Consider the following 19,972-nt stretch of genomic DNA (forward strand, 5'->3'; position numbering starts at 1 on the left):
ATTAGAGAATTAGGCTGTATGTCGCATTCATGATTTAAAGTGTTTATGTACCGTGGTAGTTAACCGTCGCATTTGCATTTAATTCAGTGACCACAATTCTTATTTCATTCTTTCTCCATTTCATCCCATCCCACACTTTTTTTTAAAAAATGTTCTTTATATTTCTGAAATGATATTTAATTTAAAATGCAAAAATGAGTCTTAAATAAGTTTTTATACTATTATTTTTCCTAAACGAGGTTTTATCAGTTTTCATGTAATGTTTTTTAAGTGAAATGCTAATTCGTGATAAAAATCTTATCTTTGTACGAATTATACCACTTCAAAGTCAAATATTTTTATTATTTGAAAACTTGTGGTTTGGGTAAGATAATTGAGGTTTAACAAGAATGGTGGTGGCTTTAATTTCTTTTCATGACACCCTTTGAAAGCAACCACCGCACCACATGAAATTCAAACAACAATAATTATAGCAGTATCTTTCTTTTCTATGTAACAAGTTTTGACTGATTTATTTTAATGTAATTAGGGGGAAATAAATGACTAAATTCTAAAAATAATAGTTAAATATTAAAAATTATTTTAAAAACAAAATGAAAATTGGTCTTAACTTCAATTTTTTTAAAAATAATTTCCCAATTGGGTTTATATCATCCAAGTAATGATATTGACTAAATCAAGAGTTATTGTTATAAATTAATTAGTTTGGTAACCATTGATTCCCAACCCATAGGTCCATGTGTGCTTAACTTATTTCCACAATAAAATATGAAATCACATGTTTAGGTTGCTCCTAGTCATAGATATTCATATGGCCAGTTTCTGATGGTAGTTGGTTGCCCCTAGTCATAGATATGGCCAGTTTCTAATGGTAGTTGGTTGCCCTTGCCACCTTACCGTAATGAATGTTATTTATATTTTTCAATTGATGAAAGATATAATGAAGCTAAATACTATAAGAGTAGGGTTAAAATCAGTAATAAAATGTGTTTACATTTAAATATAACAATAGTGATATGATTAAATATTACTTTCTCATATATCTATTTACATTTCAACAATCCTACCTTGTTTAGAGATAAATGTTCACCTTATTTATTTAATGTGGTACTTATATTTTAATAATATTATATATATACACACACTTTTAACGTTTAGCATTACATACTTAAATGATATGTTTTTATTACATGTCGAAAACTTCGTTTGATTGTTTTTTTTTCATTTTAGGACTTTGGTTTTACATAGCAAGCAGCTTGAATATAATGCCCCGTTTGTTCTTTATGTGTATTTTATGTAGACTATTTGGCCAACTGTAATTTATATTCTATAGGTCCTTGAATTCAAACGCAAGTTCTGATACCTCACCATGGGTGTTTGACCTATTAATGAAGGGAAAATTGTAAGGTTCTAGATGCTTAATTGCTGAGATCTAGAATTGAAGGACAAGGTGAGGTACGACCGGCCAGCCTGGTGTCTATTTGAATCTTGATTTTTTTTTAAAAGGACGTAATTACACATTATCACTATGTTATTGGAGCTGATTTTACAGCATAAAAGTGATGCAGTAATGATACCTCAACTTGACCACATCAAATATGTGTAACACATTCAATGATTCTCATAATTTTGCCCCTTTTTTTCCTTTTAAATCATGGAACAGTCGTCGACACACGGGTACACATCGCCATCCCACCCACCGTGGCTTCACTCGAGAATTATGACCACGCGCTGCATTACATGATACAAAGAAATTTTAAATATTAAATGCAAGTTTTACAGCAATATCTCTCATAGTTTTCCGGCAATCGAGATGCTTTCCTCGTCTCTAATGAATGATGATTTTTCGGGGGTGATCGTCGACTCGTATGTGTTCAGCTTGTGTGTTCCAATCAGCAGGAGGTGCCTTTCATTTATCTCCAATAGGAGTAGCTATTGGACGCAGTGGAGGTCGGACTAGAGGTGGCAATCGGTCATTTGGATCGCGGTCGGATCGGGTCATTTTAAGTATAGACCGTTCTGGCATTTTTCGGCTTAGGTTCGAGTCGAGTCAAATCGAATCTGGTTCTGGTTTAATTTGGGTCATTGAAAATTCAGTTCGGATATTGTCAAAGTCAATTTGTTTGATTTCGTGTTGGGTTAATATTGAATCGGTTGGTTTCGATTTGGGTCATCCATTAGACCATGTCGATTTCAAATTCGGGTCAAACTTTAGATTTTATGTCAATGGTTGTAATCTTTGTCGTCATAACTTTCGGTACTTTATTATTTATAATTTAAAAATTTTACATGAATATATATTGTTACATTACAAATTCAGAATTAGAAGTATAAGGATAACAGCTCAATTAATCTGCGACAAATGTTATATTGAACTATTAAACTATTACTAAAAGCGGTGGTTAACTAGAAACATAATATAAAATGAAAATAAAACATCATTTTACTATTTATCAATGCTAAAAATAGATAATAATAATAAGTAAATAATTCATTCATTCATTCACCTAGACTCGATTATCGATTTTCGGGTTAAAATCGTGTTGAAGTTCGATTCAATTAGGATACGTGTAAACTAAATTCGCGTTGCTTTTGATTTGAATTTTTCAGTTCGGATTATTTTCGGTTCAAGTTAATTTCCTTTCGGTTTATTTTTGGTCCAACAAATATTTTGATTGATTTTTGCTCTATTCAAGTTATTTCAAATTTTAGATCAAATTTAAATCATCTTATTTGAATCAATTTTAAATATCGATTCAAAATAAATTGATCTAAATAATCAGGCACGAATCAAATTTACAATAGGTCGGACCAGTGAAACTCAGCAGGGGTAGCTCCCATTTAACATTTATTTAACGTCTAAAAATGGCAAAGAGTCATTAAAGAAAAATAAAGTATTATTAAATTATATAAAAAAATTAATCACGGAATTTTTTAAAGTGATAATATAACCATCAACTGATTAATATATTATAAAATAGTATTTAAATTTATTAAGCTATTATAAAATAATATTCATAATTGTATATTTTAGTGATTATTTTTTAATCCTTTAAATAATAGTTTATAATATCATGATAATCATTTGGTGGTACATTACATGTTAACAAGGTTTGGTGCAACAATACTAAATTTTACGCGTGGAGACTTAAAAATAAACGTTAAACATTAAACACTCTTTACTCTTATTTATTCATTTAATTAAGCAACGTGACTTCAGCGATGACGTCACAGAAACCAAGCACCTAACATGGTATCGACATTTGATTCAGTCAATTAAACACGCGAGGGTTTTTGAAGACATAATGAACTTTTTTCTTCAAAATTTACTTTGAGAAAATAACTCATATATATATATATAATTTGATTCATATTTGATAAATAGAATTATGTTTATCTACAATAAAATTAAAAGAAGAAAATAATAATAAATGATGTAAAGTTAGAAGACAGAAAAATGATGATCTGCGGGGCGATGAAATTGGCCATTGTTTTTGTTTAATTTCTGAGAATCATCGGTGTTGGGATTCACATCATGTTTACCACCATCGCCGTTTGCCAATATTTCTTTGACAAATAGCTCCACGTCCGATCTCTTTATTCCATCCTTTTCCTCCACTGTAATCTCCTCCTCTGAATGTGCGGGAATATATGGTGGCCGTTGGATGCGCAGGATCAGATCCCAATCAATCCCCTTAAAATAATCGTGTCCCTTGATTCCTTCCAACGTGATCCTTTGCTTTGGATCTTTTTCCAGTAATTTCTTTATCAAGTGCCTCAACGGTGTCGGCTCGCCAACGAGTTCCGACGGTTTAGTTAAAATCCGGTAAAACGTTTCCTTCCTGGTTAAACCCCTAAACGGCGTCGTCCCGTATAGCATTTCGTGGAGGACGATGCCTAGCGACCACCAATCCACGGTAAAATCGTGACCTTCACCTGATACGATTTCTGGCGCCACGTACTCCTCTGTTCCCACGAACGAGTTTGACTTCTCCACATAGCTTGACTCAGTACGATCCTTACGGACGCTTGCTTGAGATGCCGCGTCGTCCGGAGCAATTCCAGAGTTACAGCACCTAACAAAAGGAAATAACTGCTTTTTCTTGACTGAGTCGGACGGACTCTTATTGACCGAGTTGGGAGGTATAGATTTCTCAGGCGATCTTGGAGAGAGTTTCGTGGAAAGATCGAAATCTACAAGCATGATATGACCGTTTTCTTGAATCAAAATATTTTCAGGCTTCAAATCTCGATAAACAACGCCTAAATTATGAAGATACTCCAGAGCCAGAACCAATTCCGCTGCATAAAATCTGTAAAAAAAAATAATATTAAAATTCAAACCAACAAATAAACTGAAATTTTAACATTACAAGTAATCATTTTTGTTTCATTTTTACCTTATCATATCGTCGGAGAACATTTTCTCAGTCTGTTTCTTCCTCAAAGAGTGAAGATCACGGCCGGGACAATAATCAATGGCGTAACCGACGACTTTATCGGTAGCCAAAACTCCTCGCAACGTCGGTAAAAGCGGATGGTTAAAAGTCCCCAATACTTCCTGTTCAAAACTAACTCTTCTATACTCGTTTTCATTAGTATTCTTCACATCTTTAGCATTCTTCTTTTCGATCGAATCTCGAGATATTACTTTCAAAGCTAAAATATCACCCTTCACTTTATCTCTGACAAGGAACACCACTCCTTTGGCTCCTCGTCCGAGAGCCGTGACGATTTCCAACCGATCTAAATCAAAGGTGGGAATTGAATGCTGTTGAGTTCGATCGAGTTGTTTCTGATCGTCTATCATGGCGGAGGGCGGAGGCTGGTGGATGACTGTGAGAAAATCAAATGGCTGTTTGTTTCCTGCCGCCTGGGGGTGTATTAGTTGGTGGCTGCAATTTATAAGGAATGAATGGTTTCAATTTATTTTTAAATTTTTAAATAAACAAAATTTCTTGCTGAGGAAGTTTTCAAAATTCAAAGAAGAGTGAGTTTCTGCGAGCCTGGATTTCGCCACGTGAGCAATTTCGGCGGTAAATATGTGACGTGGTGTTTTTTATTTATTTTATTTTCCCGAAAGTAGCATTGAATTAATATTTGTTCAAAACAATAGAAGATTAGAGGCGGGTGATTTAAATATTGGTGTTGGTGCTTCTAGAAAACGTGGAGATGTGGGGCAACAGAAATAGGGGTTTAACCGCTTGGTCCTCCAATTTTTCTTTTATCCACATCAGTCGTTGAACTTGAGTCTGTTTGATCAATCTGTAGTTATTTCATTGATGTTACACAGTCTCGAGCACTATATCGTCAAAAGGATTAAAATGAACAAATATCAAATTGAGAGATTAAATTAAATTTAGGGAGGGAAAGTTAATCTCTCCCTAATAGTAACAAAGTTGTTACGGTGTTGCCTCGAAATTCCGTCTTGGTCATAAAGTTTTCCTTTTTTACTAAGTGGAACAACTTTTTTCTGTAATGTACCCCATTTTGAAAATTCAGCATGTAACACGCCTCTCCCCTGTGATTTCCTGCTTGCAATAGAAAACAAAAATACAACTTCCCTTTTAGTTATTCCTATTTTTTTTTGGGTTGAAACGGGTACAAAGGGCTGTTTAGATGCCCGTTCTATCAGAAATCAGAAACTTCTCGGCTTCCTTGGGAGGGTTCTGCAGCAAAACTGAATCCCCTTGGTAACTCCATAATTGCCTGGTGATAACATCCGCTACTCGATTTGCCTCTCTAGGTATGTGCTTCAGTTCAACCATCCAACTATTAAAAGTTACAAAATAAATCTTTAACTATAGAGTGTTGCTTTGTTGAGTCTCTCGACTATTAGAAGTTGCAAAATGGTCATCCGACTATTCATTATGTTCCAAACTCGTCATTTTTCGTTAAAAATTTGAAAACAGTTTGAGTCAAACGTTAACATGTTGACTTTGATATGATAAACTTCGATCTTAGAATCTCAAGCGACTATCATATCTCAGTCATTATGTTAACGTCCAACTCATACGACAACCAAATTTTCAACGAAAAATGACGAGTTTAGAACATAATGAATAGTCAGATAATCATTATGTAACTTTTAATTGTCGAGAGGATCAACAAAACAACATTCTATAGTCGAAGAACCATATTGTAGCTTTTAGTAATCGAGAGACTTAATAAAGTAATATCTTATAGTCAAGGGATCATTTGTATATTTTACACTATTGTTAAATTCCTTTACGATTTATAAAATTAAAAGTTAGTGCATGGTAAAATGGCATCTTGGATTCCTTTAGGGGGTGTTTGGTTCAAGGATTGTGGGATTCACATTCCCATGTTTGGTTGGTCGGGAATCTCTTTCCCGGTAATGTTTTATTACCAATAGTAGATTTTTTGGGATATATTACCGGGAATGTCATTACATCCCTTCCCTTAGGTATTGTAATATTACCGACGTTTTGGACTAAAATGCCCTTAAATTTTTTTTCAAAAATATCATTCTTCTGTAATTGAATAATAAAAATTTTACGAATGTTAAATTACAAATTTATACTTAAATTATTTTAGATTTACAAAAAAAAATCTATAATTAAAATTTTATATGAAATTCAGGGGTTAAAAAAAATTTACCCTTTCATTAAACCTTTTTTATATTTTTAATTTTGTAAAAAAAATTATATAAATATTATGAATTTAATTTTTTAAAGAAAATATATAAATATTTTACAATTTGTAATATTATACAAATATATAATAAGGACAATTTAGTCAATTATACATTCCAATAATCTTTTATTCCTTTAACCAAACACGGTAATCTTACATTCCTGCTAAACCAACCAAACACAAAATACAACATTCCCAGCAATCATATTCTCTGATAATCTTTTATTCCCACTGGTAATCTTACATTCCGTGAACCAAACGCACCCTTAGTGATAAAATTATGATGTAATATTTTTAAATTTTATAAAAATATAAACTAGTACAATAAAATATTATATATTAACTTGTATAAAATTTTATATATCACGTTCAATCTTAAATAAAACTTTTGATTTCACTAATAAGTTGAGCTCTGGCCTCTTTTAAAGCATAGATTAAAGAAGTCTAGAATTTAATACTGTGGTAAGACAAAATGAATAAAGAAACCCTAAACGGAGCGTCAAGAACGACCGTTGTGTTCATTTCAGCAGCACAATTTGACCGAGAACGCCAAACTCTAATTCGTTATAGACACACACTGTGGGAATATTCAAATGCTTTCATCATTCTTATGGACGGGATGAAGCTCCGAGCAAGTACGCCTGCAAGACCTGGTCCAAGCGTGACTGAATTTCGATCCACTTTAATATCTGGGCCCTTTACGGGTCTATGTGCATTGGACAATGGCACTGCCTTCACCTTAAATTCAGGCCTTTGCAAGGATTGCTCAGGCACTTTGAGCCTCGTTATTCCCATCGGCTTTAAAGCGTCATCCTAATTTCAAAAGTACCTACTTTAAAATGATTCCCTGATTGAAAATGGTGGTTGGTATCACATCAAGAGACAAAATCACAACCATCATCGGCTATCAAACAACCAAATGACAGAAAATGAAATAAAATAAAATGCATGGTCGAATAATTGTTTGTGATTTTACTAATGGTCCAATAAAAAGACTATTCATCGTTGAAATTGCATGCATCTCCTCTCCTCTCGTTGTGATGTTTGGACATGTCCTATTGATCATTGGTTTTGTGGGTTGTCAATGAAAATAACCCGTCAGCTAATCTTTCATTAAAGGGACGCTCCCATGAATCAATTTATCACAGCTCATTTACCAGTGTCCTAATGCTTCCTTTTCCCCACCATGCCAAAGGACCGACGTTTTTCAACTTCATTTTGATTTGTGTGTCTCAAGTCCTGTCCGGGCGTTTCTCAACTATTTAATGTTTTCATGTTGTCTGTTATTTAGGCATAAAAAATGGTTAAATTCTTTTCAGCTCCAAACTTTCAAGATACATTCAATATAGGCTGACGGTTTTTCCTATTATGCCAGCTAAGATCAAATCGAATTACAAGTTCCGTATTTTACTGTTTCATAATTAGGTTGGTAAACGAACCGAACGTTCAACGAATCGTTCTTGGATCTTTATGCAATAAATCATTAATGGCAGCCTTAAACAGGCGATTTCAAGCTTCCTTAATACTCATATTTGTGTCGGTGAATAATATTTTACAATTCCACCCAAATGTTACTATAGATTGGCCGATGAATTTGACTAAAACCAAAAGCATGTTTTTTTATTTATAGAAAAGGCCTTCAAGATGATGTGAATTTAATCTAGGCTTTAGTGTAAATTTTTTGTTTGTTACATCAGGGATCCAATTGATATAATAATTATTTTTCAAAAGGAAAAGTAATTGAAGTTTTTATTATAAAGGATTAAAATAAAAAGTAAAGAAATTTAGGGGGTGGAATTTAACTTAAGAAAAGCCAATATGCCACTCCCAATTCACTCGTTTTCCTCCCTTTATTATTTTAGTAGGCCACTTTAATGGGTTCTTTTCAATACACGTGATTTTGTTTGTTATAATTATGGGGATATTTATATCCTCCATTTTAAGCTACAATATATATACCCAAATGCTTTTAATTTTCATATTAATTTCCAGAAAATTAACATAAAACCACGTGCACCAATTATATTTTGCTCAGTTCTATCTTATCCCGACCCATCGACGCCAATAATTCAACCTCCGAGGAAACTACACCTCTGATGTGACCTATTTTCTCATTTTAACGAGAAAAAAAAACATGAAGTAAGGTTCATTTGTTTCAAATTTACACGATTAATGAATGCCTTGATTTATATTTTTATGAGTAGAATTGTTGAAATGGTACTCCCTCACCAATCGACCCATGTGTAAGACCAGAGGCCATTACAGCATGGGGAAGACAAAGCATGCGCGTTTCACTTGGCAAGGTTACGAGCAAGCAGTCGACAGTGGCACATGGTTGACCCATCTTGGTGGTTTCAATTTGTTTGATTTAGCATACACCATTAACGACCTCTCCCCTACTTCCACCATCACCATGCATCCTGAAATGAACTCGAGACGTATTCAGGTCTGTCCATCTTCGGTTAAAAGGGCAATGGGTGTATATATCACTATCGGTTTTAATGGAACTCGATCTTCAAACACTCAATGAAGAGGAGACTACAAGAGGAAAATTGTGGCATTACCATTACATTTCGTAAGTATTGTAGGGGCAGTTACTGTTGCATTGAAGACTTTGGGGGCGGGACCGGCAGGGAAACAGGAATGGACCACAACACCAGAAATTACCAAACCATTCAATATGGACGCATTCTTCCCGTCTCATATTTAACCCTTTTTAGGGACCATTCGTTAAACTTTTAGTTAAAATTAATCACTCGTCCACAACCGCAATAGAAAAATCGGCTCTGTCCTCGTTCGTCCTCCGACGAATAGGGATATCGACGAAACTAAGGCAATGCAAAAGTTAGAAGATCAATTCCTTTAAGCATAAATTCAAGGATGAAGTGCAAGTAGAGAATTTAATGCATGACCGGGATTCGAATAAGAACATGTGTGGATGGATGCAAAGGAAAACAGGCTTAAAAAGAAAGACATTATTCTGTTACCTTTAAAATTTAAACAAAGAGAACATCCTATAAATATATAAGCTCACGCAAAGTGTTTATTAACAGTGGCTAACGGTTATACCTGAGATGAAATATCTGATGAGGGACAAGGATTTACAAAATTGGATTCGACGATAGGAGGCACGGTGATCGAGTGTTGGAAACAGAATCTACAAATGATGCACCCGGTGATGTTGTATTGAGTAGTGTCTTCATGCGGTATGAGTAATATTAATGGCCCTTCTCAGTCTCTCGAGAATGCCGTTAGCCTTTCTCTTGGCTCTAGATGTTCCGTCTTGAGCAAGCTTAGATATCGTTCCATAGGTAACCTCTTCTTCCTTTAGCACCTTCCACTTGGTTCGATCGTTAAGACAGACTGTGTGCAGGATTGAGATGCAATTTTCCTTGTTCCGCTCACAATTGCTCTCCCTGATAATATGAAGCAAGCAAGGAACAGCTCCAAGCTCTCCCATTTCTTCAACGGTCCTTTGATGAGTCGAAAGCATTGCAAGGATAGCCAATAATTCATCGACATGAACACCATCCATAATCTTTTTTTAAAATGACCCTTACTGCACCATCCCTGACCGCTCTTGCCTTATTTTCATGGAAAATGCATAGGTTAAAGATTGCAGAAGCAACATCTTTCATTGCTAACGGATGACCCTCATCTAAAAGATCAATGAGAGGCTTTATGACACCAGATTTACCAATTAGTGCCTTGTTCGAGTCAAGAGCGGATAGAGTGAAAAGGGCTGCAGCTGCATTGCTCCTTGTTTGAATAGTTCCAGATCTCAGCGCTTCCGTGAGAAGGGGAATGACCATTGGAGTTTCAGCAACGGGCTTCTTATTGTTGTCATGGATCGAAAGGTTCAAGAGTGTCGTGATCACATCTTCCTGGAGATCGGGCTGAACACTACTCTGAGATTTGCTTCCAGACAGTGGGGTGAGCAGTTGAGTTATGGCATCGACGGATTCGCCGAAAAGAGCCCGGAATGAAGGCATTTTTTTGGTCAAAAGCCGAAGCTCCTTTGCCGCTTCCTTCTGCTCGGGAAGCGCCGCAGACAACTTGTCGAGTAAAGAAAAGAAACGGTCACGTTCCGCTTCGGTAATGGCCTCCTCTCGACCGCACTGCACAAGGCTCGGTAACTCTATCCCCTGGCTCTTACACCACTGCAATATCATCGTCCTGATCAGGTAATTCGGGGTGAGAATCGTGTGAGAAAGAACTTGATGGGTTCTAGGGCAAGTCCTGTTGCCTGCATTCAGCCATTTCTGGATAAAGGGTCTATCATACGTCTGCAAATCCAAATGAAACCAAATCAAGAACCAATCCACAACTGGTGAACTTGAATCCATAAACATCAAACTAAAACAGTCTTATCATAAAAGAATTTTAAACTATTTATTTGCTAATTTAAGTTTACTTCCCCAAATCGTTCAAGTTTGTAAAACAGAATTTCAAACAATAACATCCGCTTTATCGAACGATTATAATGGTAAACATTACATATAAGAAGAGAAATCTTTTCAAATCATCAATTCCAAGTAATGAAGTTCATATCGAAACCGAAATGCAGGGGAAAAATCAGAATTTCGAGTTAAAAATCATATTCTTTATCACCGAACGATAAAACAAATTAACAGCCTTCAAGAAACCAATACAAAATTATAATCTCATTACCTGACCAGAAGCTAAAATAATGGGATCTCTCATAAGCTCTTTAGAAAGAGGACATTTAAACTCTTCAGGGCACGACACCGCTTCACGTAACTTCAACGTCGCCGTCGGTCGTTTAATGAGCCTGAGCTCTCTCAAAGCACAAAGAGCATCTTTAGCTTGATCGATGGCGTGGATGCTGCAATCATCGTCGTCGACGATAGTCCTAACAAGTCTCTGCAATTCTTTCTTCAACTCCACCGCTCTCGCTCTCACCGTCGGATCAGAACTCAACACCCCCGTTTTCGCCATCGGATTCCTTCCGACCCCAAACCACCCTATCAAAAAAGAATCAAACCCCTTCAAACTAATATCAACGGAGAAAACAACATCAGAGAATGAGAATACTCTGTTTCATTCTCTTGTTATTTATTTATTTATTTATTTCTGTATTCTGAATTTCACAGTACTGAACTGCGATACATATATGTATATTATAAACAAACAACGACAAGTTTATGCTTTCTGCTATCTTCTTCTTAGTTCTTCCCACCTCACTCAATATTTATCAGTATTATTTTATTTATTTATTTTTAATTTTGTGGGGAGGTTTGTTCACCGCTTTAATGCGTTTTCAGCCTGCGTTTTCAATTAATTGAGATCTCGCCACGTAAGAGTCAGCCTTTATTTCGCGGGATTTTCTTACTTTAATTTTTAGTTTTTTTCCTCCAAAATTAGGCATTAGTCGATTAATTACTGTTCCTTGTGCATGTACCAACACGTGTGAACCATCTAACTTTTTTCTACTCGTATTATATTTAATGAGTTTTATTTATGACAATCATAATTAGAATATCTCATTTCATAAATATAATATAATTATAATTTCTAAATTAAATTAAATTATTATTATTATTTATTTTTTGGTTTAATCACTAATGCTTATATTAAATATTACAAAAACTATTATTATGACAACGATCTTTCTGATTTAAAATTTTACTATAATTGACATTCAAGTTAGATTCTTAATTTTATTTAAATAATTTAGAATTTTATCTCATTAATTAATTAATTATTAGTATCTTTTTTAATACCTACAAAAATTAAAGTTATTTTTTAATGGATACTAAAATGTTATGTATAATTTTGAAATAAACTAAAACTAATAATTTAAATAGTAAACTCATAATTTACCCTATTTTTTATGAATAAGGTGGTAATATTGAGATCATTGGAAATTTAAAAAAAAAAGCTTAAACATTAAATAAGAAGCGAATTGATATTCATGTCTAGAGTGTACGGTTGACCTGTAGGCTGAGCTGGCATTTTCTCTTAATGAAGTAAAGATAAAAGGCCATAGGACACTCGTTTTAATAACCGCAGTAATTGATGCTTCTGTGTTGGATAGAGATGAAAAAAATTTGAAAAATGGATTTAAATTGTATAAATTATATTATATAAATATTTTTTCAAAAAAATGATGAGTCGAATAATCTTGTAGCTATGAAATTTGATTTAAATTTAATTAATCGTTTATAATACTTTTTTTTGGTATATTACATAGGAAGCATACCCCTTTTAGGTGTGAATGGTTTGATTATAGATTGTATTATTTCCGTGCATGTAGGATCAGGTCACATGTAGTAGTAAGCGGCGGAACTAGAAATTAAAAAATAGAGATCCAAAATTTTAATATCCTATTTTAAAAAGTTTTGGATATGTAAATTTTTTATTTTTTTTTCTATTCTTATTAATAAATTAAATTAAATTTAACATTTTTCTCAAAATAATGGATGTGCAATGACTCTCCTAAGAAGCCATGTACATCCGCCCCTAGTAGTAGCCTTACTACATAGTTGTCAAAATATGCCGGCAAAATCAACAAGATAATGCGTTGAATTTTTTTTTTCACGAGATAGTGCCCTCGCCAGATTAATTGGTCATATAGGGTGATCTCTACAGTCCCACGTCCCTGGGGTAGGTCGACATGCACTCCGGGCGACCTACCCTCGCTCGGTTGCCCTCGGATTCCCTCGCATAGCTCGCTCGGTTGCCCTCGGATGCCCTCGCATAGCTCGTTCGGATGGCCTCGGATGCTCTCGGATGGCCTCGGATGCTTTCGGATGGCCTCGGTCGAATGGCCTCGGATGCCCAACATGTTGGGACGTGCATGGCGACCTTTGGGGGCTGCATGGATTGCATGGCGACCTACCTAGGTTGTTGGGCGTGCATGGCGACCTGGTAGGTCGATGGGCGTGCATGGCGACCTGGTAGGTCGCTGGGCGTGCATGGTGACCTATATGAGGACTGTAGAGATCACCCCATCTGAGCAATTAATCTGGCGATGGCACTATCTCGTGAAAAAAAAAATTTAACGTATTATTTCGTTGATTTTGCCAAATATTTCATATATGTCTATTTAACCATTTTCTTTGGATTTAGCGTAAATACAATGTTTAGATTAATTATATTTTAAGGTTTAATCACGTATGCCGTACTTTGTATTAGAAACGCTTATTATTACCCGGAAAATTAATCAATTAAAATTCATGTAAGAGATCATAGGAAGGAGGAGCATGTGGGTCCAACTCGTAATGTAGGCAATCACGAAATCCACGGGCTTACACAGCTGGCAGACACGCTTCCTCCCTACTTATTCACTCACAAAGTATTATTTTTAAATACTGAAATAAACATCTGTTCCGAAGGCAGACATAAATATGATGTGACTAGTTGTGTTGGAAACGTGGCAAATACAGGTGTAAGATGGGGGGCGAGAGTTTCGGACATCTGTGCTGTACAATTAGATGAAATGAGCGCTTTACACGTGGCACACACTGGCAAGTGATGGCAGTACATGTTCGGCCAGGTAACAACCCTTGGGGGCGAGGAAGCTATAACATGATCTGAAAAACATTACTCGTATTTTAATTTTGTTGATTAAGTTGTTTAAATCATTTTAATTAAATTATTTATTACTAATATCTGATAGATAATTAGTAAAATTAATATAATTATAAATTTGATTTTCATTTTTTGTAGAAACTAAATGTGTAAAAATATTAATTATTAATCTTAGGATAAGTAAAATTTGAATCGACTCGAAAAATTAATTTCTTTTTCAAATTTCAGTTAATTGAGTCGAGTTGTTCTAGTCAACTTGAATTATCGATTCGGTTTCCAAGTTTGTGTCTAGTTAAAATTTAAAATTTTTGAGTCACTTTAAAAAAAATCAAAATTTTGGCATACTAATTTAATATTTTTGTGATTTAATCTCTGATTTCCTTATTCTTTTAATTCCTCATTCATTTTACGTCTATTTTCTTATACGAAATTTGAAACAAATGTTTCTGAACTATTGTAGAATACTTTTAGTTCATATTTTTTATAATAATTTTTTATTTTTCGATTTAGTTACTCAACTTTTCACGACTTTTCTTATTTTTATCAATTAATCATTCATTTTAAGTCAAATTTTAAACAAAATTGAACAACATGCTCCTATACCACTATAGATACTTATGTTGTAACATCCTCAATATCGGGTTAGTGACTAAATTGTAAAGTCTCAGAATTTGGTGGTTAAAATAAAATGAATGAATAATATAAAGATTTACATAGGATGGAATTGAAATGAAGAAAGAATGAAAGGACAATAGAGTAATTGCAAGGAAAAATAATTAAAGAAGAGATAAGTATGTATATAAGGATACACGTGGGTGGAAGGAGAGAAAACACCCAAGACTTCCAGAGTTCTCTTCTTCTTCTTTCTTCCTTGTGCGTGTGAACCAAAGCAAAGGTAAGATTTCTGATTATTGAGTTTCTTGTTAAATTTAATATTGGGTTTTGATTATTAGATGATAACTAAGCTCAAGGAAAGCTTAAGTTATCTTAACATCAAAGGATGATGGAGTTAGGAGAGGTTTAAGATTTGAAGTTCTTAAATGAAATCTTGGAATAGAGTTCATAACTAGAATTGAAAGTTAAATTTGACTTGTCATCAATCTAGTTAAGATATATGAAGTGTTAAAAGCGGAATTCAAACATGTTGATTTATTGATGTAATTCTTAAATTACATATGAATGATAGAATTTGGAGGTTTAAGATGAAATAAATGAGTATAAATTGGTTTAAGGATGTGTACTATAGTTAAGAATGAAAAAGAGGATTAAACATGAAGGATTTAATCCAAAATGAATGAATTTTCGGGTTCAAAAAGAGGATTCTGGGCAGAGTGCATCGATGCATATTCATAGTGCATCGATGCATCAAGGTTAAAACCCAGAAAGTGTTTGAAGGTGTATCGATGAACAAGTAGTGCATCGATGCACTCTTTTAAAATAAAAAGATCGAATGCCATTAGTGCATCGATGCATAAGGCATGCATCGATGTATCCCGTTAATAATAAAACATCGAATGCATTTCATGCACCGATGCACAAGTAGTGCATCAGTGCATACCTTCATTAAAAGAGAAAATTGACATTTATCTTAATCTAAAGAGTGAACCATTAGAGTATATTAGCTATAATACTGATATAGATCCATGTGTGATTATGTAGATACTAAAAGTAAGCTTATTCCGGAACGATCAAATGATTAGAATCGAATCAAAGAAAAGCTAAGGTGAGTGCATACTATATGTATAGTATAATGGAATAAGACTTGTGATAAGTCTAATTCCTATATTGATTTTTATAGTACAATAGTTGTGAACATGCATACATGATAATTATTGTAATACATGCATAAGGCATATATATGTTCATGTGATTGGATAAATGATGTATATATATATGAATAGATTCAAAAACACATGTGATATGATATGTGATATGAGAACATGACATGAGCTACATGATCACAAGAGAAATGACATGAGCTACATGATCACAAGAGAAATGACATGAGTACATGAACATATGGAATATAAGAATAATGCCCATAGTATACGATATGAGAGCTATAGGTGTAATTGGCATGCCAAGAGTCGAGGGTATAATAGTCATTCGGGACGTAGTCCTTCGGGATGTAGTGGTCCTACGGGACATATATGACAGTTCTTCGGGACGAATACTGAACTAAGGTTCGGTGCCCCATGAGGGAATTGATACGAGCTGTGGTGACAGCATTAGTGCACAACCTCTATGTACTCACATACCTCTATTCTCAATAATATACATGGGCAATTGAAATACAAAGTTAAGTGAAAATGGTACAAGAAGGTAAGTTTTGTACATGCATGATATGATTATATATGTTAGTAGTACATGCATGTTGAAATGTCATGAAGGAAATAGTAAGAATGCATATTCATGAAGATATTGTTGCATATTCATTTATTGCCTCACCAAGTCTATGACTTAGTGTGTAAGTGATTTACATGTAGGTACCGAGAAATAAGAAGATTCAGAATAGCTGTGGCACAGACAACAACATTACTAAGAAATCATATCAGAAGTAATTGACAAAGTAGGTATTTTGTTGTGTATAAAGTGTTGGTATGTAATAAGTGGTTAATTACGAATGCAATGATCGATTTTGTATTAAGTGGTCTCTTTTATGTAAATTAAAGTATTTTGTTTTAATGAAAGTTTTAAATTCCCGGGATTTTTCTTTAAGAATTAAAGATTGAAAAGTCAATGTGACATCTTGGACTTGTATTCGGGTCGAATATGAGTTACGGGTGTTACATATGTAACTTCAATTTTTATTTTTTACTAAAAATACACACTTTTTATTTAGTCCATTAAATTTGCATTTTACTAAATTTAGTATTTTGACTGCAATAGTTTGTAAATGTTTTCTTCCTATCAATTTATTGACTCGTATATACTCTCATCAATGTTTTACCTAGACCTGGCAAAGTTAACCCAAACCCGATTATCCGAACTGATTTACCAGACCCAATACCCGAACCGATTTACCAGACCCAATACCCGTTATTAACCTTAACATGATAATCAAATTTGATCTTATACCCGACCCATACCCGACTCGATTCATACCCGATCAAAAATTTAGCGAAACCGAAATCAACCAAAACCGAAACTAACCTGAATCGAAAGCAACTCAATCCAAAAAACAACCCGAACTGAATTTTAACCTGATCCGAAAGCAACCAGAATCGAATTTAACCCGAACCGAAAACAACACGAACATATAGTAATTGATCAAAGTTATTAAACAATAAAAGTTATTTTCAATAATAAATTAATTTAAATAAAATTGATAATTTATTAAAAATATTATATTTATACTAAAATAATAAAAAGTTTAAAAGGAATATAAAAGTAAGAATCTATTTGTAAAATTGAAAACAATAATAAATAAAGTTTACTTATCTTACTTGTTATAAAAATATTAGATTTATAATAAAAATAATAGAAAACAACTAAAACAAAGGAAATAATATTAAATTTATAATAAAAATAATATAAAGTTTACTTACGGACTAAAACTTAACAAATAAAGTTATGTATTAATTTTAAAAATTTAATAAAAATATTAAATTTATAATTGGAAAAAATTTTTTAAAAAAAATTAGTTTTTATCAAATAGTCTCATTATAAACTTTTCATACGAAATCAATATAAAATTTTGATAACAAATTCTAACACGTATTATAGGATCGTATTTGTGTTAACTTATCGATTTATCATCTCTAAATGATGATTTAATTCAAAATATTGAATAATTGAGAATTGAAATTAAACCTAAATGATAAAATTAACAAATAAGAAGACATATTTTTACTATATATCAATTATACTATATATACATGATTTTGATAAGACTCATAACTAATTCAACCCGAATTGACATGATCTAAAGGTTGACCTAAACCGAAAATAAATCGATCTGATATTGACTCGACCCGAAATCTAATCGATCCAATATTAATCCGACCCAAAAATCAACTAATATGGTATTGACTCGACCAGATATTGTCACGATCAAAAAAGCAATCGATTCGATAATGATCCGAACCGGAAAACAACCAATCCAATAATCACCAACCCGAAAATTGACCCGATCCGATTCACCGTACACCCGAACTAGATCCGACCCAATCATAACAAAATTAAACTGAATTTAATCTAGACCCGGAATGACCCGACCCAAACCCGATTCAAATGACCCGTTTGCTACCTCTAATTTTACATTCTAAATATCTTCTTTAAAATATAATATTGTAAATATATTTTATAATTTTAGATTGTATTTGATATATTAAATAATATTATAATATAAAAAAATAGGAAGAAATATATATATATATATATATATAATATATAATATATATATATATATATATATAACCACTAATTAATAATTCAATTAACATTATTTAAAAATTTGAGTGATTAATTAAAAAAATAAAAGATTAGTGGTCGGTTTAAACTTATATAATTAGTAGTTAAGGCCTTAAGGGTGTAGTTCATCCAAATTTTAATAATAATAATAATAATAGTAATAATAATAATAAATTGAGCGGAAGAATCTTGGGGGGCACTCAAGATAAAAAAGGTTAAATGTCATTTGTCATGATGTTAGGGTTACTTTATACCCTTAACTTACTAATTAAGTTGTGGGATAAAAGATCAGTGACTTTATTAAAGTAATCCAATCACTAGATAAATTATTATATACATCATTTTTATAATTTTATTTGAACAAATTAAGGTGATTACAATATAATACGTATGTTATCACATACATATTATTTTATTTTTATTTTGATTATCTAATTATTATTATTTTTTAAATCGTATCTATCATTATATATTATTTTTATTTTGGTTATTTACCGTAAAAGATTAACGAATATATTGATACTTTATAATCATTTATATTGTATTGGTTCAGAACCACTTCTTAGCATCGGTAAATTATATCATTGTTTGGTGTTTTGCTTTTAAGAATAGACAGTCGAGGACCCGTCCATTGGTACAGTGAGATGTATGGGACCTTTTGTTTGGTTTGGATGGAGAACAAGGTAGAATTGCTTTATACTATATTCATAGAGATAGAATAGATAGAAGAATTAATGAATGGATGGAATGAGTTGATGAGTTGTATAAACTTTGGATTTTAGCTTTTGGAATCTGATGTACGAATTCCTATATGTTTATCACAATGCTGCAGTCTTATAAGATTCTAGTGAAATGATTGAAGTATTCATAGCTTACAAATTGGTCCTTTAGATTCAAGTGAATGACTCGAACTCAGGGGTAAAGAACATGTTATTCTTAAATATATAGCTATAAGATCATATTAAAACTAGAAAATGAATGACCCAACTCTTATCTATGTTGAAGCCCAAAGATTTTGTTAAATTATGCATAGCTTAAACAAGAGCAAATTAGAAGCTCAATTGTGTCATGGACGTCAGCAACCCCTAAAAATTGCTGCAAACTTTACTGGTTTTTCTTACATTGCCTATATCGGTTCAAGGATGTAAAGGGTCTTTAACTTTTTTTTAAAGGGAAATGAATCAATTTGAACAGGCACATATTTTGTTTGTTTGTTTGCTTTTATCTTTATTATATGCACGATTCACGTTCGTTTAAAATTTTAAAATTATGCTCATGTTTGTTTATTTAAGATTATGTTCATGCTTGCTGTAAATGTTTGTTTATTTAAGTTTATTCTCGTGTTCGA

The 19,972-nt window shown here is 33.1% G+C and overlaps 1 protein-coding gene and 1 pseudogene across 1 annotated transcript; both read right to left on the reverse strand.

The window, feature by feature from the left end:
- Positions 1 to 3,427: 3,427 nt before the first annotated feature.
- Positions 3,428 to 4,883, reverse strand: LOC120153263 (serine/threonine-protein kinase OXI1-like). Its single transcript, XM_039165251.1, has 2 exons — positions 4,401 to 4,883; positions 3,428 to 4,313 (listed from the first exon to the last, which is right to left on the reverse strand). Exons 1-2 carry the CDS (start codon positions 4,808 to 4,810, stop codon positions 3,443 to 3,445), a joined length of 1,281 nt encoding a protein of 426 aa, XP_039021182.1. The 5' UTR covers positions 4,811 to 4,883; the 3' UTR covers positions 3,428 to 3,442.
- A 4,812-nt stretch (positions 4,884 to 9,695) lies between these two features.
- LOC120153215 lies at positions 9,696 to 11,823 on the reverse strand (annotated as a pseudogene).
- Positions 11,824 to 19,972: the final 8,149 nt, after the last annotated feature.

This window comes from Hibiscus syriacus, unplaced genomic scaffold (genome assembly GCF_006381635.1).
Source record: "Hibiscus syriacus cultivar Baekdansim isolate YM2019G1 unplaced genomic scaffold, ASM638163v2 tig00111099_pilon, whole genome shotgun sequence".
Lineage (NCBI taxonomy): Eukaryota > Viridiplantae > Streptophyta > Magnoliopsida > Malvales > Malvaceae > Hibiscus > Hibiscus syriacus.

What these genes read in the sequence shown, in the direction of transcription:
- LOC120153263 (XM_039165251.1), bottom strand. Translation starts at nt 4,810, where the DNA reads ATGATAGACGATCAGAAACAACTCGATCGAACTCAACAGCATTCAATT. An exon ending in TTCTCCGACGATATGATAAG is followed by an intron (nt 4,314 to 4,400) that starts GTAAAAATGAAA and finishes TTTTTTTTACAG; the next exon opens with ATTTTATGCAGCGGAATTGG.